We start from the raw sequence: 26,463 nt of genomic DNA, 5'->3' as shown, positions 1-26,463 counted from the left end.
AGATTCCTTTTCCTTCATTAATGTGAAATGGCAGGACCTATATATGTGATGCCCTGTGGACTCCTACGGTGTTATTTTAAAAAGAGAACTAAACTAAAAAGTCTGTATATGTCCTAGGGTTGCTATAAAGGACATGAAGTGAATTCAAATCTCAAACTTCAGACCAAATACACCAAATGCACCAAAACAAGATGGTTTATTAGAAAATGAATCGTTAATTTGCAGGGTCAAATCCAGAATTTGTCAAAAAGGGGAGGGTGTAATTCCAGCAAAGGTAATAGTTGTTGCCGAGCGGAGAGAAGCGAAAATGGACAATTGTATGCTAAAAAATCATATAAATCGTGAGAAACATGAGATTTTTTAAATTTTTTGCGTTCAAAGATGGGCGTACGCCGTCTTCTTCCTACCCTGGATCCATCACTGATTTGTATGATAATGTACCCAGATATTTTTTTAATAAATGACAAAGAGCACACCAGCGTAAACTCACCTGTAGCAAATTCGTAGTGTGCAGAAGATCAACTCAGAATCACGGAAAAACTCACTGTAACACTGGTACTGTAAGTATATACACTCAAAACAGAAAATAAAGTTCACCTTAAACTGAAGTCATGAAATAAGTTCGACCATTTCAAAAAAAAATGTGCTTGATACTTCCAAGGAGAAAATATTTTTAAGTTACTTTACCTGTAAAGCCAGAAATGATCTGAGCTTATTCGCATCAATATGATAGCAATCTGCTGTCATTCCGGTTACGTATCAGCTTGTCCTCCTCTTATGTTAATAACAAAAAGTATAAAACAAAAAATCACAAAAAGAGTATTTGAATGCAAATAAATCAGCTGTCAAAAACATGGACATGCATAAATTATCTCTTTTTGTTTACTGTAGTAAAACACGATATTAACATAAAATTATGTTTTACCGAAAATTTTGAGTTCATATATAATGTAAGAAAACAATGTAACAAAATTAATATATTTCATCTAAATTCAATCTAACTGACTTTTGTATGTTTAAGGGATTGATGGTTTTTTAAAGACACATATTTATGTAAGGAGAAAAAAAACAACTTACAAGTGAATTAGGATTAAGAGACAATTAGTCCTTGTAATTTAAAAAAAAAAGCTAAATATAAGTACTTAGTGTTTGACTTGATAAATATCAAAGAGAAGTACAATATGACGAAACAACGAGCGAATACTAAATACAATTCAAGATATGAAGAAATGTACAATATTAGTGAAGAAAACTATAGAGAGCCAATTATTCGTCTAATTAAAAGTATCCAATGCATTGTAAATCAGCAAATAGGGAGAGGGGAAACTTCACGGAACTTAGTGTCATTTGAAGAAAATTTTCACAATACTGATAGGGAGAACAAGCTATTTTACTATTCTCTTTCTATGTGGTTAACAGTTGGAAAATTGTAAAATCTTGTGTTCCTATATTTCCTATATTAAAAATGGTGATAATAATTGTAACTTTTTTTGTCGGAATTGTGTTTATATACACGTAACTTACTTATTAATAAGTGTTAAATATTTTATTCAGGACGAGACTAAAATAACAATATATCAAAGGTAAAGTCCGAAAACTCTGAAAGGGCACAGTGCCACCGAACAATAGAATCTATAAAGTGAAAGAACAGTTTGGCATTCTTTCAGCATGTGCCATTGTGTTAACGTTTATATACAGACATGATTGAACATATATACTTTTATTGCTGTTCTTCATCTTGAAATTTCCTAGAAAGATTTTAGCAACAAGTTTAAGGAACACTATAGAATAAACACTCCGAACCCAATGTTCCACTTTCTACCAATGGATAGTCGTTCTGAATATGCATGAAATAATTGCCACCAGATGTAAAGCAAACTACAATCGATCAATTCAATGGGTAGATACCATTAATGGAAGACTGTCAGTTCCAGATTGTAATATCTACCGCATTGTATTTGACGCTTTGGCACTAATATAAAAATAAGGAGATGTGCTATGATTGCTAATGAGACAACTATCCACCAAAGTTCAAATGAAGTAGAATGTAAACAACGATAGGCAACCGTACGACCTTCAACAATGAGAGAAACCCATACCGTATAATCGGCTATAAAAGGTCCCGACATGAAAAATATGAAACAATTCAATTGTGAAAACTAACGGCCTAAATCATAACAAAACAATTTACATTGTTTAATATACATTACAATAAATAATTCGGACCAATCAGGCCTGTTTGTTATCCCCGATTTTCGGGATTTTAATAATATCCAAATAAATGTATAAGTTTTTTTAGGTGTGCAGTTTTTACTCATGATAGTTGGTGTCTTCTTTCTCTTTGACTTTGTTTACAAACTATTAATTTCAGTCTGTTCTCCATCGATTAAATAGAAGACTTTTTCTTTGTAATTCCTGTCAAATACTCACTATTAACTGGTTTAACAAAAATTGCAAACGACGTTTGAAAACTTTCGAAAAGCAGTAGTAAATCTATTTTGGAAGATTTATAAAAGCGATTGTAAATTTGAAAAAAAGCAGTTATATTTTTACACCTGATACCATTTTTGGGTAATTTATGCCAAAGCTCTTGTCTCCATTACGGTATCAAAAGGAGATTTAAATTAAAAAAAAATGTACTATAGAGTTTTCCGCTAGGAAAAATAAAGACCCAGATATTGAATTGATAAATGAGTTTCCTTTTACGGAACCTTGTTTGTGAGCTTGACATAAGGGATGATCTGATAATTTTCCAAGTCTCTTATTCAGGATAGCCGAAAATAGTTGACTTAAACAATAACTCAATGTCACACCTTAGTAACCCGGATTCGACATAGAATTCTTGTTATTGAATATCGTGACCAATGTTCCAATATCTCATTTGCTAGTATTACAACAAAATAAAAATATGAAAAAAATAGAATGAAATAGAATTATATATACAGGAATAAGAGTGTTGACAGAACTTTTTAAGAATATGCGTTTAATTCACTTTCAGTCAGATTTTTGATTTTTCAAATTACTTATACATATATTGCTTAATTAATTTCCTCTTCCTTCATTATGCAGTTAAAATATGATTAATTCTTCCGGGATGTTCTCATTATCAGAACTTAAACCTTCGTCATTTTCATTGAATTCGAGCAGTATTATTATATATGACGACTTAGATTTAAAATTAGGAAAACGTAAGTACGCGGTACTATTTTTAAGTAGAGAAAAGGTAAGCAGCAATAATACACTTATAAATTATATAATAAATATATGACCAGATGATTACATTTTTTTTTTAAATATTCTGGCCACGTATATATCTAAACGCAAAAAAAAAACCTTAAATGCCTAAAGGCATTTTTATGTATGCCTTTATACAATATACCCATTTAAACTGTTTAACTGTCTTGTTCATATATTTTTTTTATATTCGGCTTAATTGTGGGAATCTAAAAATGAACATGGTATAGAAAAAACTGTATCTTCAATTTTGCAAGAATATATTAGAGAATTAGAACAACCACATTTGACTTCATGGTTTATAGTGAAACTCGTAGATATCACTTGGAAATTGTAATTGAGCAAAAATTGTATCTTTTTGAAATAACTTATTAGCCTTAAATTGTCAACCATTATATATACAATTGATATTTGAATTACACATAAATAATTCAACAAAGTTCAAATGAATGTAATGCATTGAATCTATTTTGGACGAATGTGGATCAACTTTTATGTTGAATATCAGGTATAAAACATAAAAGCAAATGGTTCCTAAAAGCCTTAATCGCTCACTTGAGAAATTAATAAATTTTTTACCAACAGTCAGTTATGTTTGTTCATTTGTAGATCTTACCTATCTGACCATTTGTTGCTGATTTCTACTATAAATAACTACTTATAAAAGTTTTCAAGGGAAATTACCAAAACATGCAAAAATGCGCAAAAATAGTCATTTATGGGAATAACTCCTGTGTTGATATTTTTCTCAATATCTTAATTTATATATCATGGTTTTATGCTTAAGGTTACTCCCTACATGTTATCGATTTCAAGATATTCAAATAAACGAAATATGTGTGTAAAAATCGTCTTTTAAGGGCAATAACTCCTATGAGGAGTTGATTGGCAATCTTTTTTCTTTAATTTATTTGTAAATCTTACCTTGCTAATCATTTTTGCTATTTACAGTTTCTCTCTATTTATTATAAGTTTAAAAATAATAGCCAGACTGGGGTAAAGAATCTGATATAAAGGCAATTACTCTCAAAAGAAATTGATTAGATCGATTCCATGATGTTGACATACTTGCAGCTCTTATCTTGTTAATCCCTTTGGTTTTTACAGTTTTTCTTTGAATATTATAGTTTTCAAAAAAAAAGGGAAACAAAATAAAAAAAACAAAATTGTAGGTTCGTCATCACTTTGTTCGCATAGCAACATTCAACTAACTTTACAGTTAATTTTTTTTTATAATGGTGATCATTTATTGTGACTAGAATTCCAAGAGTTTCTAGTTTTGAGAACTTAATAGACAATCGTTCAGAGGAATCCGAAAAATGTCATGACCCGCTGCACCAATCATGACGAATCCATTTCGTTGAACATCTACAGTATCAAATGTTCAGTTTCATATATACTGAGTAAAAAAGTTAAGTTACAAATATCTTAATTACGAAATTTAAATTAAAAAATATTTAAGCAGTGGAAATAACTTTTTTATAATTTTTTGGTCGAGTAAACATTGCACCTTATGGTTTATTTTCTTTGTCACGGCAATCTATTTATTTTTATTTTTTAGAAGTATAGTTTAATTTTGAAATCTAAAATTGAAAATATTCGTTGCTAAACTTCTTTTGCTCAGTCAGTATAAATTAAGCTACTTATGTCCACAGTGATCGAAAGTGATTTATTCATAATGAATTCTACACGACATTGACATAAGAAATAAGTGTTTCCGTTTCCGGATTTTTGTTGCTGATTAGTAATGAATTTTGTATTTACGTTGTCTTAACATGCTTGGTTGATGAGGGAGATAATGAATTTTATCGTCTTTTTGTATTTATTTGTATTTTTTAAATGCTCTTTAACAACTCATTGTAGGATTACAAAATCTAAAACAGACATTACATGCGACTGTTCGTTAAAGAATTTACGAAGAATTCCAATAAGAAATATACCGAGGGAAACAACAATTCTCAATTTATCTGGGAATAGGTTGACATTAATTTCGAACAATTCCTTCGATGGGCTAGTAAAGGTGCATACGTTGTATCTACAATCATCGAAAATCACATTATTTGAGGTTGGTGCATTTTCTGGACTAGACTCCCTCAAGTATTTAGATCTTTCATCAAACTTTTTGGAAAATGAATCGTTACGTCCAGGATTATTTCGACCTGTTTCAAAATTACAGTACTTGAATATTGTTTCAAATTTATTTCACATTTCAAAGGAATATCCTGATAGTGTTCTTCGAGATTTAACAAATCTTGAGACTTTATTCATGAGTGGCATTAATGGAGCTGTATTTGGAAACGGATTTAAGTATTTGACTAGGCTAAATAGTTTAAATTTGGATCCTTGTTCGATAAATGAATTACAAAATGACACGTTCACGAGCTTCAAAGGATTGCCAATTCTAAATCTTTATTTAAATTGTAGATTGAAAAAAGTTCAACCAGGAACCTTAGCGCCATTTCAGTCTATTCGTTCACTTACAATAATTGGAAGTATTTTTATACGAATTTCCGACCTTCTTGTAGTACTGAGCAGTTTAAGGGACAGAAACATGTCGCTGATTGATTTTTCATCAAATTACCGTTCTCGAACAGGTGCTGATATAATATCTAGAGATGCTTTTTCATATCTTGGTGATGTTTGCGTTGAAGAAGTAATCCTTAGTCGCAATCAAATCTGCATAATTCAGGGAGGGTCAATTTCAAGGATGAAATATAAGAACTGTTTACAGAAACTTGATGTCTCTCGGAATAATATCTACGGGGATCCTCAAACAGCTTTTGAAATATTTAAACTTTCAGTTCTAAAAGATCTTGACATATCGAAACAAGAACCAACTGCACTAGGCCCTAATAGTGAAAACAAAAGTGAGGATTATTATTTAGATGATTTGATGAATTCTATATCATATACTGTAGTTTTGCCACCTAGTTTAGAGCGACTATACGCATCAGGACTAAGTATACGTAGTACTCCATTGGCGAATGTCAACTTCAAATTCGGTAGTCATGTTGTATATGTTGATGTAAACTGGACACCTTTCAGTAATTGTGATGGTATACTTACTGGTTTGGACAATTTACAATTCTTTGGGATGTCTGGTTTTAACTGTAAAATACTAAACCCGAAACTCATATCATCGTTTAAGAATCTACGAGAATTACAGAGTAGGAATGCAAATTTAAATATTGGACTACAACATGATATTAGTGGGATATTCCTTAAAGGTTTGGAAAAATTAAGAATTATCGATTTTTCTGGAAATGGATTAGAAAATTTAAATCCAAAATTACTTCGATCTCAGTATAATTTGCTTTATTCTGTAGATCTGTCAAATAATAATTTTGATGATTTTCCATTTAAGATAACTGAATTCAAAAATCTCAGTTGTATCAATTTAGAGAATAATAAAATAATTGGTTTTGATGAAAAAATAACGAAAGACCTTGATGAACTTGATAGTAGGATCGAGGGGAATTTGAAAATTCGTCTTGATCACAACTTATTACAATGCAATTGTAAATCACTTGATTTTATAAAATGGCTTTTCAAAACAAAGATCCAATTAGATAATGGCGGTAACTATTCGTGCGGTTACATAGATGGGAGTAAAAAAACTACAGCCTACGCTTTACAAAATATAGATGAATTGACAAAGCAGTGTGTATCAAAATTCTGGCTGATAGCGTCTGTATGTTTGACGCTGTTGCTGATTATCATTATTATTATCAGTAGTATTGTGTTCAAATATAGAATAACTCTTCAATATTGGTACCTTGTCATACGGAGGAGATACAGGATGTATTCTAAACTAGACGAACAAAGCGACTACAAATATAGTGCTTTTGTCGCATACCACAATGACAATTACAGATGGGTATGTGGACCGCTTACGACATTCCTCGAAGGAGAAAAGAAGTTATCTTTGTGTTTGCATGACCGAGACTTTGCTCTTGGAAGTCTTATAGTAGATAATATTTTTGATGCAATTTCACAAAGTAAGAAAGTTATTTTGATCGTAGGTAAAAGTTTTCTGAAAAGTACTTGGTGCGAATATGAATTGGACATGGCAAGAATGCGAATGTTTAGAGAGAATAAAGATATTCTTATTGTGATATTAGTTGAAAAAATTCCACCAGAGGACATGCCAAAATCTCTTCTAAGGATCTGGAACAATGTAACTTGTTTAGAAGCTGACGAATACGTTTCAGAAGAAAATACTCCGCAATTTCAACATTTATTTTGGAAGCGTTTGTATCAGTCCATCATTACATAAGTCAAAGATTTTAGACAGTCATCATTAAATTCAAATAGTTGTGTTTTGTCCCGGCAAACCAACCAACATGACCGCCATGTAAATAAATAAAATAAAAGTGAAAAATGCAATTAATTGTCCAGTACATGTATCTTGAAAACTACTATAGATATAGAAGTCTAACACGAGGGAAAATGCTAAGAATATGATCTATTCTCTGACCATTTCTATCAAAACTGTGTATATGAGTTATATTTGTCCCTAAATAATAATTTTTTAACAATTTTGGCGTTTTTGTCTAATATCTTAAGAACAATTAAACATAGAGAAAATCTTCAGGCGCACAAATTCTCAAAATGACAGAACAATTCTTATTGGAGTTATCGTCCTTAATAACGATTTTTTTTAACCTATTATAACTTTTTTACCTTTTATATTGAAAAGTATAATAGACAGAAACCATGAGATCTAGAAAAGTACAAGTATGAGTTAAATAATCAATCGACCCTTTTATAGAAGTTATTCCTATTACATTAAGGTTTTTGACAAATTTTAGTTATTTTTTGCTTATTATCTTTCAAGGTGAGGCAGAAATCGTTAACAGCCAAAATTATCAGCAGTATTAATTCTACAAAAATGCAAATATTACTGAATCCATCAATCGATCATTTATAAGTGTTTTAATTACACTTCCCTTAAATGAAGGTTTTTTAGAAATGTTTGCGTGTTTGCTTAATATAATATAATATTATTGAAAACTATAAATAAACAAAATTAAAAAAGAGGCGAATGATTCCAAAGGGACGATAAAAAATCTTCAGTCAAAAAAAAAAGGTTAAAAACACCATGGCCAAATAGAAAATCGACGAAAAGACAAACAGCAGTCTGCAACATGTACCACACAGAAAAAGTTTTGGAATTTGGAAAAGTTTTGACCATCAGAAATATCATGGAACATATTATGGATATAGCATGAATTGAGGGTTTCATGTCCAGTGGCCGAAAAGCAATTTTTGACTCAGTTGACAGTTTGAAATATAAGGAGATGTGATATGATTGCCAATGAGACAACTATCCAACAGAGATCAACATGACTAGAAGTTAGCAACTATATGTCACTGTAATAAAGTGTTATTTTCATGTGAAGAGCAGTTGGAGTAAATAATTGAAGAACTGTTTAAGAATATAAAAAAAAAGTTTACTCTACTTGAAGCTGTACAAATACTCGAGACAGAAAGAAACCACTTGACTTTCATGTTACAGTTTCCGCATGTAACAACAATACATGTCTGAAATATTCGTCTTACAAGAGGGTGACATATTATCTTCTTCCGATGATAGTGATTTACGTATCTTGTTCTAAAGGGCCTCATTCATAAAATCATATGATCTTAATATTATAATTGTCGCAATGACCTTTAACTACGATATAATTTCATATGATGCATATTGTAATTTTATGAATATGATCATATTTTTCACATTCCCGTGGAACATTCCTTCGTATAATGATACACTACGTTAACGATAACACACACAAGAAGTGCTTTTTCGGTTAATGTTTCGTACTTTTTATTCCACTGCTCCCAAATGAAAATAACACTAAAAGATTTGGTGTGTCTGGAGCGCTTTTTTTCGGGATTCTCTTTCACCAGGACCGCGATTAAACCAAAAAAGTTGAAAGCTAATAATGTATGAGTACTTTTTATAAATACGTCAGGAGCTATCTGACAACAAAGCACAAAAAGATAGCCAAATCCATCTTAGTTCAACTAACTTTGCCTGAGAGAGTTATGTTGTTATTTACTCCATTTTAAAACCATATTTTCATGTCTTAAACTGATGCGCAGTATTATACAAATTGTTTTTATGAGACCCTTATTGTTTTAGTTAAGGACGTTAGTGATCCCCGTAGATGTAAAACTTAAAACACTAGTCTAAGTATACTTTATAAGGAGGTATACGGATTTTTGTGTATGTATTTTAGATCTCGATGAAGATGTAGCATTTATACTTCTTGAGATACAATCAATTAAAATTTTGTGAAACATCCATTATCAATTTAGGGAAAATAGTACTATTACATTTCCCAGCATTAGGTTGGCCTTTTGTGTACCCAAGGCAGGTGAAGGAAGTCAACTTAGGAGCGCTGTGATTGGATGTAAGGGTACAATATATTTTTTTTATTTATCTATGAATAACTGAAGTGTGTATATTTACAATATAAATTTTGAAACCCATTGAAATATTTTCTAGAGAATTATTCTAAAAGACTTCCAAAATTTCATAAATTTGGTGTAAAATGACGGTGGGCATGGGTAACATAAACAAGCTCCGTTGGAAGTTGGTCATGATACTATTTGGCTTCAATTTTTAAAACAGAGTAATAAAGTACTCACACCACACATAACTGTTTTGTCCAGGTTTTTATTATAAAAAGTGGTAAATTTAGAAAATGTTAGTATTGTCGCCTATGGCAGAATAAATAGTACCGTTTTCCCTTTAAAGTGAAGGAGAATTCATTTTTAGTTACCACATGCTGAACAGGAACTGTTGGATCTTTCCGGAGCACCCGTGATTATCCCGGTTAATGGTAGGGTTCGTGATGTTCAGTCTGTATAAAAATAAGCACACGTGGTATGATTGCCAATGAGACAAAACTATCTATCAGAGTTCAGATAAAATTATCAATAGGTCACCGTATCTTCAACAACGAGAAAACTAACTGTCTAATTTGTACAATAAAATTTACAAAAATACAAATACGAAAACCAACGACAACCACTGAATTATAGGCTCCTGACTTTAGACAGGCACATTAAGAATATGGCGTGGTTAAACACGTCTGTGAGCGCTCAGCTCTCACCTAACCTGGGACAGTGCTGTTACAGCACAACATAAACACAAACTGTAAAAATCAGTTGGAAATAGCTAAACTTAATAAATCGGTACGAAGCTCAAATAAACCAACTAACATAAAACAATAAACACAATTAAAGCATCGATTTGCATGTAAGAGTACTCGTAGTTTAGTTTTCTATGTAGTATTTTGTAATACATGTACATCGTTTTTCATATTTTTGTCATGGTTTCGTCGGTCTCTCCTCCAATTATGAATTTTGATTGTCACTTTGGTATCTCCCACCGTTTTTTTACATCGCATTTTATGTACACTATATATTAATTGATGAGTTTTAAATGCGTATAATTTTCATACAAATAAAAAATTCCGCCTAAACGTTTACTTCAACTTCAGTAACCCATAACATGTCAAACCGAAAGCTGTTCGATTTTACAAAGTTTTCTGTGGAGCTGGATCTCAAAATATAAGAGTCTAGGGAAGTAAATGTCTCGATTACTATAATTTTCGAAGAAAACAAATATTGAATAAAACGACTTCAGACCTACTATATTTTTTACCAGAGTTATCTTTCTTTCAACTGAAGTTGGTTTAAAGAAAATTTTGTAATAATTGTGAACTGTTTAGTTTAAACATATTTTATTGTCCATAAACAATGACAATAGGACCAGACACAAGTTTTGCAACTTAGAACGTCTTCTCCATTGTGAACTGGATGTATTCATTCGATTTTGTCATTGCCTACATTATCTTTTAGCGTTACCACAACCATATGACACAGTTAATATAAAATACTAGAAGACACCAGGAAATACGCCGGGAAGTGGATTTGATTTTAGAAAATGTGCGTCTTTAGAATTATCACTGTCAAGTGTTAAAGTTCATTTAGTAATTACTTATGTTGAATAAGTAAGTGAACCAATTTGGTCAAGTTCAATTGCTTTTTTGCTTTAGAAACCCAACAGTTGATTAGGATATGAAAAAATAATCATCTCTGGATTTATCCCGTCCGGCAGTAATACCCTTGTTAAAGTGAGGCGTCCAATTGGCTGAGCGGCATGAATACATACGCAGCCATGTCCGGTCTCCAATTCCGATGGCTTGTCTAAGGTGAGTTTCATACTCTGTGCACGCTAAAGAACCCTTGCAAAAACTCGCTAAGGAATCGTAGTTGATTTTTTGCAAGGGTTCTTGTTTTGCCCTATCCCAACATAACCTAATTTTTACAGTGACAGTCCAAAATCCCCGCCCTTTATCCCGGTCGACCTACCTTGCATAACTTATTTATTACTACTGTGGATTCATTATTATTCGCGGGCTATAAATCTTAGTGGGTTGCACGGGTACAGGTGAACAACGAATCTATGTGTTCAACCAATTACAATTTTTCTGTAGCCTTGTATTCAAACATTTGTAAAACAACTACATCAAATATCAACGGAAACATATATTTTTCCTTAATCCGTGAAAATTGATACCAACGTAAATAAAGGAATCCACATAATTGTATTTATGGTTAATTTGTTTTCGTCCTGAATATCTAAATTAATGGAATATTTGTGTTATATGGGACTAATGATAATTTAGTGATTTTACTTTACTCTTCGTGATAAACCTGTGGATGGAGATCTGTTTACCCTTGTTCCAACCCGACTTTTATTAAAAGAGGTTCGTGTTTCTCTGCTTTTAATTTCGGTTTGGTTTTTATACGCCCGTTTACGGGACGTATTATGGTATACCGTTGTCCGTCCGTCCGTCCGTCGTCAACATGTCGGACAATAACTCAAAAACGCTTTAAACATTTTGCATGAAACTTTAGTGAATTGTTGATATCTACTGACGTGAGCTCCCTTTCGATTTTTATAAATTTTAGATTTTACGTTTCCGAGTTATGGGGTTTTATTCATTAGAAAAGGGGGATTTTTCAGTTTTCGGACAGTAACTCAAAAACGCTTTGAGCAGTTTTCATGAAACTTTGGTGAATAGTTTATATCTATTGATGTAAGCTCCTTTTCGATTTTTATAAATTTTAGATTTTACGTTTCCAATAATTCAAAAGCGCTTTGAGCAGTTTTCATGAAACTTTGGTGACTAGTTTATATCTATTATCTCCATTTAGTTTTTTTTTATAAATTTCTAATATGACATTGAGGAGTTATGGAACTTTATTCTTTGAAAAAAGCGACGGGCGTATCATGCGCTCATGGCGCAGCTCTTTATTTCTTTATGTTCTGTTCTTGTCATTGTATTTTCTGTAATACTTTAGGGTCAGAGAATTCACAAGCACTGCTGATTTATAAAATTGGTAAACAGAAAACAGGTAAGTATATATGTACCAATTTGTTTGTATGTTGTATGAAGCCATATCACCGACTATCATTTACAGGATTTAAACCCGATGGAGGTTACTAGTGAAGCAGGAAATGCAAACCCTTCTAGAACACCTGACTTGACTACTGGGTTTTAATTGTGGGTATTTGTGTTGCTCAATCCTTAGTTTAGTAGACCGTTGTTCGTCTTTCGTCTTTTGTTTTTTTTTTCTTGTGGTCATGGTAGTTGTGTGTGTCTTTTGTCGACTCTTTTTCTTCTTATTTCCCCTTGCCTTCTTCTGACTTTTATCTCATCTTCTCATTCTCGAAATGGCACAGTAGTATATTTAAATAATTTATCTATAACGCACATACAGTGGTATGTATGGACTTCACTAGAAAACTTTCAGCTGTTTACTTGAGCTTCACATGAATACTTCTAGTATTATATGTGTGCTTCACAATAAAAACTCCAGCTGTATGTATGGGCTTCGCAGTTAAAATCCCAGAAGTATGTGTGGGCTTTTCAAGAAACTCCCAACAGTATGTGTGGGCTTCACAAGCAAACTTCTACCAATATGTGTGGGTTTCGCAATGAAACTTTTACATAATGCATGCTTATCAAGAACATTTTCAAAAATATATGTGAGCTCTATAAGAAATCTTCCAGTAGTCTGTGTGCTTCACAAAAAAACTTCCAGTAGTATGTGCTGGCTTCGAAGGAAAACAACCACCATTATGTATGACTTCACTAGAAAATTCCCATCAGTGTGTGTGGGCTTCACAAGACAACTTCAAGCAGTACATGTATGTGTGGGTTTCGCAAAAAATTTGCAAGCAGCATGCGTGCTTCACAAAAAAAACATAGTAGTATGAGTGCTAGAAAAAAATTCCATCAGTATACTAGTAAGTGCAAGAAAATTTCCAGCAGTATGAGTGCAAGAAAAGTTCCAGCAGTATGAGTGCAAGAAAAGTTCCAGCAGTATGAGTGCTTCACAAAAAAACGTCCAGCAATATGTGTGTGCTTCACAAGAAAACTTCGGCCATTAGTATGTGTGGGCTTCACAAGAAAGCTTCGAGCAACATGTGTACGCTTCACAAAAAAACTTCGAGCAGTATCTGTTGGCTCCACAAGAAACTTCCAGCAGTATTGATGGGCTTCACAAGAAAAATCTAGTAAGTATCTATCTTTGCAAGAAAACTTCACGCAGTATATGTGTGCTTCACAAGAAAACTTCACGCAGTATATGTGTGGCCTTCACAGATTATTTTTTAACAGTATGTGTGTGCTTCACAAGAGAACGTCGGCCAGCAGTTTGTGTGGGTTTCACAAGAAAACTTCGAGAAGCATGTTTACGCTTCACTAGAAAACTTCGAGCAGTATCTGTTGGCTCCACATGAAACTTCCAGCAGTATGGGTAGGCTTCAACTGAAAAAATCTAGTAAGTATGAGGGGCTTCGCAAGAAAATTTCACGCAGTATATGCGTGTATCACAAGAAATCATCCATCAGTATGTGTAGCCTTCACAAGAAAACTGTTATTAGTATGTGTGTGCTTCACAAGAAAATGCAATGTCCTACGATGGCTCACCTGTATTCAGTGCCTGTTAACAAAAAAAAAGGTCTAAATTTTTTGTCAAATATTAGACTTTTGATTTCTCTATAGTGACCACATTTACTATTAACGATCTCTGTGATTATTTTTACGGGATCTGTACCAGTGTTTGCTTGTTATAAGTAAAATACGTAATATGATTTTAAGTATTATTTCGGTATTTTCATTTCAAAAGAGGAATTACCAATTACTTTGCAGACATTTACACGTATAACGTACAAACGCATAAAAAGTGTCAAAATCAAACAAATTGCATTTGTCTTTAACGTAAACCTAATTTTCTTTATGCATTTACTAGTAATACAAGCTATTCCCAATTTATTGTATTATTAAATGTTCTCTTCAGAAGGATTATAGTCTTCCTAAATCTTTTATTTCTTTTGTGCTCCCTTTGAAAGCATTCTTCAAACACATTTCAAATATGTTTAGCACATTTTTTTGACATTTAGTAGATATTTGTTTTTCAATATTAGATAGTAATGCAATATGCTTATAATACTTATCATTTGTAATAATAGGAAACTGAATATATTGTTATTTTATTCTTGATCAAAGGTGACTGACAAAACAAATTAAGATGGAAACTGTCCAGATTCTGTTTTATGAATATTCTATAGCGTTGTAGCACTTTTTTCCATTCACAAAAAAATAAATTTTCGTGATTGGCAATACTTGTTTAAATTTTTGCCTATCTGATATTTATTTTTATTCCATTTTAGACTGGTTGCTACCTTTATATTGGAATTCAAATGAATATTTTTTTACATTTAGTAACGAAAGTTACCCTTTTTTCTCAAAATGTCCACCTTAGAATAACCTCGTCAAAGTCACCAGGATTAAAATAATTTAGAACGTTTTGTCTACATCAGTATGAATAAAAGCCAAAATGAGGTGTACGGATTATGTTTATAAGACAGGGACCCAGCGATAAAAACAACCATACGACGACTAGGGGGTAACAAACATTCTTAAAAAAAGACAGGTGTATAAACATTATGTCAAGCTATGAATCGTCCCGATTCTATAAAATTGTGATTTAATTTAATAGATTCAATCATAGATCTGCCATGAAAAACAATTTTAAATAATGAAAAACATTTAAAGACTTCACATGCTACAATTACTGAGGGGGTTCCTGATCTGGGATAGCAAATGGAAAGACTCAGACCTTTTTGTTACTCGAATTTAAATATTTTTTGTATAATTGAAAGTTCAAATCAAGAACGTTGAAGATAAAAAAACATTTTAAAAATTTTACCATAGCCATGTATGCCTGTAAGAAGAAAAGCCTCAAGCTTTCGAGAGATGTTTATGGACAGTAGATATAGAAACTTCTTGCATCAATAATGGTTCATGTCAGTAGTTCTGTCTACTCATTAAACAAATTCCAGGTTTATAATGTAATATGTCAGACGCTCGTTTCCTCTATAATTAACTCTTCAGTGGCGCTCGAACAAAAACAGTTGTACGAAATTGAAGAGAATTTGAAACCAAATGATATTACAAAAAAACATAACAGTTGTGCAAATCTGACTTAGGTCATATATGCCTGGGAATGAAAATCCTTGTTGGTTCCTAACTTTAAAATAACAATTCCTTCGAAAATGGACCAGACTTAGTATTATAAATCTATTCAATAAACGACCTGCAGATTTTTAAAGACATTTATCTAGAATATCATTTGCATTAAGATATATTTTTGAAATTTGTCTGACAGATTCGCTTTAAGGTTTCAACTTAATTGTCAATTGTATTTTTTTTTAGATCGTTTCATTTATATTTACAGCCGCATCCTTACCAAAAGATATATTATGCTACAAAAGAGAGGCGAAAGATATCAAAGTGACATTCAAACTTATTAGCCGAGAAAAAAAAACTGACAATGCCAAGGCAAAAAAATGAAAAACGATCAAAAGACAAACAACAGTATACAAAACACAATATAGAAAACCAAGGACTTAGATGTCTAGCATTTTCATACAAGATATCTTATATGACAATGTTGATGTGAGTAACTTGTATGTTTGGTCAAGGCTATTGCTCAAATCTACGTGTAAAACGTATCGTGCTAACATTTTTATGACGTCATAGTAACAGCATAACTGGTATTTCTGTACTTTATATCCAGTTATTCATTTATTAAATAAGAGTTTGAAAAGAATTGAAGAATTTACTATTTACAGGGCTATGTAACGGCTTTTATCATACTTTCACATTTTATTTATTATTGTATGACTGCTTTCCATGCCTGCACTAAAGTACAAACAAACCGGAAATAAACTAAACGACGAATTATCGATAATAACAACATGTTGACTATAATTTTGCAATATTTTGTCTATGAACAGCGATTGATAAATCTTGTTTTCTACATTTGCGAAGAGCACCGTGTTAATTACCATTCATTTTATTGCATATTTCACTGAGATAAACGGAAATATAATAACATCCTGTAATGAAATGCTTCATTACAAACTATTTTGTCAGAACAATATTCATCAAAGTCTGTTTTGTACACTTTTTTCTTCTTCTGGAAAACTTTCATCATTAAAACAAAAGTGTACTCATTTTAATACTAAGATTTTAATTGATATCATAAGACATGGGAAAATATAATATCTGACAGTAGATCTTTTCTTTGGAATTATAGTATGTTTATAAAAAAAAATCGCCTTTTGTTAAAGAGATGCGAAGGATACCAAAGGGACATTAAAACTCACAAGTCGAAAATAAACTGACAACGCCATGGCAAAAAAAAAACACACACAGCCAAACAACAGTGCACAAAACACAACATAGAAAACCAAAGACTGAGCAACACGAACCCCACCAAATCCTGGGGGTGATCTCAGGTGCTCCAGAAGGGTAAGCAGATCCTACTCCACATGTGGCACCTGTCTTGTTGCTCATGTTAGTACAAATCCGATTATTAGTCTAATATTTGTAAGAATTTTTATCGGTAACAACATTTTAAATCAATGTACTGATATTATATCAATTGATCTAATCCCCTTGTGCAATTAAGTGCTTTTCAGGAAACATTTTTTGAATTGATATGTATGATGAATTCCCGACAGTACCCGACTTTGCTGCGTTTGAGGCGCTTTTCCTAATTAACCTTCTTTATCTTAAAAATTCATCGCCAAAAATAATGAAAATAACACTACATGTATATAAATTTGATGTGTCTGAAGCCCTTTCCACCATTTACATTTTTACCTTCATCATGAACGCTTAAAAATCTGAAACATTTGAAATTCAAGGGTGTATATATACTAAAATACCACAGAAGCGATAGGACCAAAAAGTACCTATTAGAATAGTCAAATCAATCTGAGGTCAACTTTGCCTACGGGAGTTGGAACTTCAGTGTCTAGATAATTTCCAAATTCATCAACAGAGAATCTAAGAAAGGTACATTATGAATCATGTAAGTGCCGAAGCATGGACTACTGATCTGATGATACCCTCGGGGACTGGCAGTCTGCCAGCAGCGGTATCGAAAGAGTGCTAAACATGAAAGTAACACTTTATAAATTTGATACCTTCTAAGCGCTTTATCATATTTTCATCCATCAGTTTCGCTCAAAACAAAACTTAAAGCCTAAAGAGTGTATAAATACTTCAGGAATGATAGGACCACAAGGACCGAAAAAGATGAACCAAATCCACCGAAGGTCTACTTTGCCTAATAAGTTGTTACCTTAGTTTCTTGATAATTTCAAAATTTATTAACGAAGAATTTAAGAATGAAATGCTACAAATCAAAGTCAGTGCCGAATGTCTTCTGAGCTAGCCTAATGATATCCTTGTGATCTATAAGTCCACTAGTAGCGGTATCTACCCAATGTTAGAAAATGATAATTACATTAAGAAGGTTAAGTTATAGATCATGAAAATAACTTTTAGAACGCTTAAGATATAGAAACTGATGCAAAATGGTATATTGCCCAAGTATTAGTTTATCGAAGAGTTTACTGTCCTCTTCGGGAAAGTCCAACTGATGTAGTCAAGTAAGATATAATGTTAATAAGGAACAAAAATACATGCAATATTTTATTCATTATTGCACAATTCTAGAAACATGCACCACGTTTAAGCACAATATCCGAAAGGATGGACGAAAACGTGAAATGGCAATGTCAGTTTCATAAAATCAAACGATACCCAAATAGCGGCGATGAGACATGTTTTTTTCTTAGAGGAGAACTTATTTAACTATTGAACTTACGTTTATAGTTTCTCGTATTTAAGGCAGTTGTTTTTCTTGTTTGAATTGTTTCACATTTTGTTATGTCGGGTTATATAGCTGACTAAAATCTTTATTTTCTCTTGAGTAAGAAGACTGTTTTGGACTTGTTCCACAATCTTTCATCAAATGTCGGAAAATATTGGATAGTGTATGTAAATTATATACTTTTTGTATCAAACATATGATTCCCTGTCAATCATATTAATTGAATATCATTTTCTATCATAATAAATCGTCTCTTTCGACTACATTTCAGACTTCTTTGTCTCGGAACACAATTTATGCATTTCTTATTCTAATATATATTGATAACATAGCAGTGCATGAATCTGTGTTATAAAAACTTTTATTATTTGTCATATTTCAAATGGTGAAAAAATTGTGTGACTACATTTAAAGTGAAATGTTAGTAATACTTTTCCCTTATCAAATTTCACTTGAACATTTAAAAAAAAAGACATTATAATTCTTTGATTATTGTCCTATCGTCTAATACATTTTTTTGCTTTCCAATCTATTGGTAAGAAGCGTACTTTTTACGGCCGATGAAATCTTATATCTGTTATCTGAAAAATGTATACATGTGACATTCTAATAACTGCCATTTCAACAATACCAACATGAAACGAGGATAGAGAGATGACACTATGGGAATAATGCGAACGAAAGTCTACAAAACATCAAATAGAAAATTAAAAGTTGAACAACACAAACTGTACAAAAAAAAAAAAAAAAAAAAAAAAACCGGTGGTGAAATCAGATGTCTAGAACATCGGAGATGAACTCACGTGAACTCATGTGAACTCATGTGCTCCGGAATGGTAAACAGTTCCTCTTCCACTAGTGGCATTCACTGTTTTACTCCTGTTAAAATCTGACCAATTGAAAAAGTCTTTTCCATGTAAATTCTTAATCTGCTAACATCATTTCGTTTGTTTAATGTTAAGCAAAGCAGTCATTTTTATATACAAACGATACTGTTATTCAAGCTCCAAAATGTTTCTATATTAAAATATTTATTAACTAAAATTTTCTACGGTATCTACACACGTTAACTTGGAAAGGGGATATAATACCGATAAGTTTAGTCAAAGCTTGTATCGCTTTAAATATGAATTATTTTCGAATGATATTGCTGTCCGTCAATAACAAATCCTTGTCATATGTAAAATGGAATCATATTGTTATTAATATTTTATTACATTTTCTACAAAATCTTACATTTCATGTCATTTCCCGTTCATTTATTCAAATCCATTCTAGTTGTTTTCGATTAAAATCTGAGTATGTATAAAGTGTACAATTCAGAAAAATAGACTCAAGATATCCCCCTTTTTTAGATCTGATAAATCGCACAATATTATAACATTAGAGGTCATGCATTTTGCTAATGAAGATAGTCAGTAATGAGAAATAAGTGTTCTGTGGTGTAAACAACTAAACAAAGATGTAATTAATCATTTCTTTTTCACTAAGCATGAATAAGTAATTATTAAATTATATTTATCCAATTACACGTCCGAAGATCACAAACAAGTATGAAACACTATTCAAAGAGAAAGCACGCTACATTTAGTCTTTCTTACTTAGACTGACATCATGTAAACGATGACTTTGTCAAATGTAATAACTTGCCGCTACTTCACAGAAAAAAACATTGGGTGAGATCATTTTTAAACATTGAAACCAAGGACGTAACGAGGGAGAATTGCTTGATTATAGCAAAATGGGATTGATTAAAAAATTAATATATAACACAAGCGTTCCACCCTCCGCAAAAACAAAGCAAAAAAACAAAAATAGCGACAAATTAAAAATAGTATTCTGAAAAGATAAGAACAAAGCACACTTTTTGTGTGAATGATTTTTTGGGCGAGGGTTGAATTCTTAATTAAATCACTTTAAGTGTATGATCTTGTAAAATTGTATTGCAACCTGTAAAATCATATTAAAATTTTATTTTGTTGTATACTGTCTTTATGAAAAATAATGGTGTTCTAGCAACAAAACAGCCCAGCTCTTCGTTATAAAAATACGAAAAACATAAAAAAGCTGCCAAATTATGAATTGCTCACGTTTTGGGGCATTTAAAAACAATTATAAAATAAACTAGTACAATAGACAAAAGAGTTGCTGAACATTTAAAAAGCACTTAATTTGGTGTTAGCATGTAATTTTTATACATTTCAAAGATTCATTGATTTATAGTTGTTTGCTTAACTTCCAGTGGCCAATATTTCATGCATATTAAAGACGATATTTTAAGGATACACTTGAAAATACCAGTATATATTTCATGATGGATTTGATTCAAGCATGATGTACATTTATTAGTTTTTTTTTCGTTTTCCATTTTTGTACAGATTGACAATCTGTGACGTCAATGACATCTAGAATCTAATTTAGAAAAAATAAATTAACATGTAAAAGTAATGTCTGTCATAAGTTCTCGATGTTCAGACTACTGCTGTATTCAACAAGAAACATCAATCCAACACTAATATCTCTTCACATCCACTAGATGTCAGTCTTAATTGTCAATTCGAGAAGATAAGAGCATAAACTGTTTGATTGTTGTCTTTCCTGACGTAATACTTTGTAATTACCCATTTATTTGTAAATTACGAGCCTGAATAAACAGAGAGATGATACAGACTTCATCACCAAAATGAACTGAAAGACGCATTCTCTTTGTTATTCTTGACTTCATGACGTATATCAAAACAGACTAACTAATAAAATGTGAAAGGACATTTTAAATGATGGCAATAAAAAGGGGTAATAAATGATGACCACAAATTTTAAAGAATTTACCAAACAATCGATCAAGTAATTACAAAATACGTAACCTCATCCTAACATATTGTTTTTTCAATATTCATTTTTTTGTCGGCGTAATTGTTGCTCAAGTTTTTGTCTAGCCAGTGACGAAGATTAGTTGTGTCATTTCTGGCGTCGGCGTTGTCAACAATTTAGTTAATGTTCGTCAATTTAAGTGGAGTCTGATTTCACATTTTGTTGATCTTGTTTGGTCTTTTTTTTTAATTCAAATTAGTACAGAAAAAAACCAATTAGCTCTTGAATAATGGTATAAAACATTGAGAAAAAATAACACATACACGCATACACAAGGACAAGTATATCTAATAATACCGTATACCGAAGAATACTTGCGGCTCCTGAAAGGCAACTTCGAAGTCTTTAGCATACTAATATGAAACCAAACTTTGCTTTCGAACGCATCTGGTGAAGGTATTCCATATATACGTGTTTTCCACACGGAACGCGTAGCATGCCTTTAGTATTCATGAACATTAACAGTCACTATTTTCCGTTTGTGTTTTTAAAAAGTATTTCTTTTGTAAGTACAAATCTTTTTGTCCGCTGTAATATCAACGAACATAAGATATGCTCGCAAACGTTTTATTTTTTCCCGTACATTGATTTTAAGTGCTCCTGATGAAGGATTATTCTAATACACGTGTTATCCGCACGGAACAAATAGCGTGGATTTATAGTATTTATATATCTATACAAAATAACAGTCAGTATTTTCAATTGGTATTTAAAAAAAGTATTTCTTTTGTAACACTAGAACTTTTTTCCTTTCCTGTTTTAAACTTTGATTGTATTTATTTTGCTGTCTTGATCTGTATTATTTATAATGTGGGTTTTTTGTTTTGACAGTATTAAATATTAACTAGGATAGGGTTCATTCCACGATTCATCTGTTTAGTGTAAATATTCACTAGATTTTGCATCAATCTTCATTTCTGCAATTAAAATATCTTCATTTAAATTGCTTCAACAGATGTAAACAAATTTTGGATAATTTTGGTTTACTGTTACACGAAATCGATGTTTCAAAATGATGGAAAAAAGAAATCAGATAAGATTTTGAAATTGGAAACGAAAATTAATTGCTTTATTTGCTGAGTAGAAAATTGCATCTTTACAGAAATATAATTGTTGGTGACGCAATTTATAGGTTTACTCCCTAGGGTAGGGACAAAAGTAGTCATACTCGATTCAGTAACAGGAAATTCTTAGTGAATAATGACTATTTCACATTCGGATGCGTTTGAACTCTTATAAATCTTAGATTTAGCCAAACTTTTGTCATTAGATTTCAGATAGTTTTAAATAGAATGATGTTTGTCATGGAAATTTCAATGTAATTATATTTAAGGAAGGTTTAACTGATAGCTCATCTTTGGCGAACTTTTAGTACTTTGTCGTTACTGGGCAAAAAGCAACGTCAGACAAAAAGCAAATTGCTGTAAAAGGCACTGTATCAGTTACTGACAAGCTAAATAGTTGTAATTGTACGACGTTACCTTCTCTTTTGAAAACATAACAGTGAAAGTTCTAAACATCTGACGTCACATCTTGTTTCTTAGTTATCGTCTTTGCAAAAACAAGTTCATTATTTATTCTATTCAAATTTATTATCCTATTGCTATAGTTTAAGTCATGTTCATTTTCAAGTGCGGTCTGTAAACATAGTTGAAGGCCGTACGGTGACGTAAAGTTGCTAAATCCTAAAGCGTCATTAGTTCTCTGGTGGAAAAAAAAAATCTCATTGGCAATCATACGACATCTTCTTATTCATATATTGGAAGATTGTCGGCTTTAATATATATTATTTAAAAATAATCTAGAGTTATTTTTAAGCAGATTTCTTATTTATTATTTGACTGTTTATTTATGGTTTTTATCAAGTTGCCAATATTAAGGTCTCCATTTTTGTATGTATGTTAAAAAAATGCATTTCACTCAGAAAATCTAATCCTCATAGAATTTATTACGAACTGTTTGATAACTATATATCATTCAGAATTCTCCCGCACAAGAGTCATAAGTTCAAGTGTATTAGTAGGAAAGAAAGTTTCTTATTTCATAATGTTCCGATAGTTTTTGTGTGATTTTCAAAAATTATACGTATTTCTTCATTCCTCAAAGAAAAATTGATTCTGCTATTTCTGTTGTGTTTATTTAGCCAGTTACGGAACGTATTAGGAGAAATATAAATAGATATAAGAAATAACCAAGAAAACAATGAGATGCATGTTTTCCTTGGAAGACTTGTGTCGCCTGAGTCTTTTTTGTTGTTGATACCGGTACTCATCACCAATCCGCACAATGATAATTACATTTAAAAAAATTAAATACCTTATTCCTGAAGAGAAATGTTGGTAAGGAATGCCAATCCCCATATGTAGACATACCTTGTAAAAACTTTATTAAAGATGTTTTTTTTTTATTTTGAAAACAGTTGAACAGTAACATTAAATGCACTGAATGATCGACCAGAAGTGGTAATAATTATGAAACGGAATCACCAATATGTTGTAAAAGCTACCATAGCGTACATGATTTCTCTGTACTAACTGTTTATTTAACTTATTGTAGCTTTAATGAAAGAATTTATATTTCTATTCATCCCAGATCAGATGACTGTTTGCATTGACGATCCGTAACGTATGATTATGGCTTTATTTAATATCCCTTTATAAATACAATGTATTTTATTGCATTTATCTGTAAGATGTAATATGTCTCTGAAGACATGTTTACACAGCATTTAGGGAATGATCTATCTTTGCTCGGTTATAGATGTCTGATCCTGCAGATTTTTAAAGATAAAACAAGGATTGCCTAACTATTCTGTTTAATTGTGTAGATAATTATAGATTTACAGTATAGATTTTAGGATGGCTTGCATAGATTTCATAACAAACGTGAGACATATAAAGCAAAAGAGACAAAGGAAGGAATCAAAACCAAAAGTCTGAGAAAGGCAGACAGTATTATAGCAGTTGTTGCTGCAAACAATACGATTTACCATATGTGTCACTAAGGTTCAAACTTTGGAAATCCTAATACATGTGCTAACATATGCATTTTGCGCACCAGGTCAATTATGGTCAAAACATAAAAACCGGCTACGGTTATCTTACTTTTAAGGAACCAAAATGTTTGGGGTGATATTTTTTCCTAAAAATAACCTCATGTATCTGTCTTTATCTATATAAATGACATATGAGTTAACATTCCAAACAAAACTAAGTCATATTTCATTTTTCCTTGACGGAAAAGTTAGGGTTTAGTAAAACTGGAAAATCGGGGCAACAACAGTTTTTGAAACTTTGAGTGATAAGTGATGACGTTGTTATAACCATATCAGCATGCCACATTAATGCCAAGTCTAAACTGGCAATAACAATAAAACTACCCATCATTGCCTTCAAGTTTGTTATTTTGGACAAACATTTATATTTTAAGACTTAACTTTGATTAAGTAGGAGATTCAAAATGTTATAATAGTTATGAAAGAAGAAGTTCTTTTTCAAGTCACACAGTTGTGTAGTGTAAAACATATGGTTTGGAACGAGTCAACTTTGACAATGTTATGTTTTAAAAAGATTATTTTTGTTAAAACATATTGCCTTGATCCTTTTTATTTAATTGTATACTCTAAATGGTGTAATAAAAAGAATGCCGAACGGGCACCTATAGTTGCTTACCTCATTTGGTCTCTGGTTTATAGTTGCATCATTGACAATCGTAGGTCACATCTCCTTATTTTAATAAACAATTTTCTTCATCTCAATGAGTTTGGTCAAAAGTAACCAACTCGTCATATCTGTTTATTCAAAAGACGAAATATGTTGTGTTTCTCCATGGATATTGGGAAAAACTATGATCTCCGCATTCTAAATCTTATATGTCTTCTTCATTTATCAAGGAACCTTGCTCATTTTTTTCTTACATTACTATGGCTTTATGAAAGATATTATGCGAATATCATGTTGTTATTTTTGAAGAGTATAGAAATGGCGGCGCCGAACAGTCGGGTATGTCTTTTTACCCGCCATAAAAGGACAGAAGATACCAAGGAGACAATCAAAGGAGTATATATTCGATAAGGCCCTAAAATGGCCCCCTTTTTTAGCAAAAATTTCAAATTAGGATTTATTGACCAATATCACAATGATTCATAGCTAAAACAGTGACTAGATAGGAAATAAGCTTTTTTGTTGAAAATTTATGTTCCTGCGTTTTATTCTAACGTCACAAATAGTACTCATTTTGATTTTCCACGAAATAATCAATGAAAATGGGTAAATTTCCATTGATTATTGGACAGGAAACATAGAGCGCATGCGTCGACAAAAGAGATCTTTTAAAATAATGTTTGTAAAGACATTTTACATGTCCAGCTTGAATATTTAGTTTGTCGACGTCTGCGCTCTATGTTTCCTGGTCCTAAATTTGGTTGAAATCCGGCTGATTTTGTCAAATTTCGCCTAAATCTCTTATCTTGACCTATTTGGGATGTAAAAATCAACGCTTTAGAATAAAACTTTGACACATACAGTTCTATTTAACTTTCTCACATGTCTTTAAGTCAACTTTAAACATTTTTTATCTTGTAACATTGAACTTTATAATCGGGGCCAAATATGGCCCTTACTGAACTTAGTCCTTTCATAAATCGAAAAATAACAGACAATACGTATACCTTGGCCAAAAAGCAAATCAACGAAAAGACAAACGAAACAAAACTATACAAAACACTACACAGAAAACTAAAGACTGAACATCATTATACCCCAGCCAGAAAAAACGGGGATCATCTCAAGACATCAACATTGGGTTTTCCATAGCATAATAGAATTAAACTTGCCCAATGCATGTGTCTCAACCGATAATTTTGTGTGTAATGCTTTGTAGACTATAATTGCTACTAGTGTTGCCTGTCTCGTTCAGGTATGGCGTTGTCTTTATTTCTCTTTACTATTCTTTTATTGACCCTTTGATGTTTAATTTATTCATTTTCTACATTTTAAATATAGGACAACTAGTTCTTACCAATATGAATAAAATAAAAGTGGGTATATGTGCTAAACTGATTCAAATTTAATATCGTCTCGC

The 26,463-nt window shown here is 31.7% G+C and overlaps 1 protein-coding gene across 1 annotated transcript; it reads left to right on the top strand.

Annotated features, from left to right (window-relative positions):
- Positions 1 to 4,986: 4,986 nt before the first annotated feature.
- On the top strand, positions 4,987 to 7,620 carry LOC127735223 (toll-like receptor 4). The gene has a single exon (XM_052245340.1). The coding sequence runs from the start codon at positions 5,021 to 5,023 to the stop codon at positions 7,508 to 7,510; it is 2,490 nt and encodes an 829-aa protein (XP_052101300.1). The 5' UTR covers positions 4,987 to 5,020; the 3' UTR covers positions 7,511 to 7,620.
- The last annotated feature ends 18,843 nt before the right edge of the window (positions 7,621 to 26,463 follow it).

Source organism: Mytilus californianus, unplaced genomic scaffold, assembly GCF_021869535.1.
Source record: "Mytilus californianus isolate M0D057914Y unplaced genomic scaffold, xbMytCali1.0.p SCAF_3, whole genome shotgun sequence".
NCBI lineage: Eukaryota > Metazoa > Mollusca > Bivalvia > Mytilida > Mytilidae > Mytilus > Mytilus californianus.
Note: the sequence above shows the minus strand (reverse complement) of the source record. Positions and strands in the feature narration are given on the sequence as shown.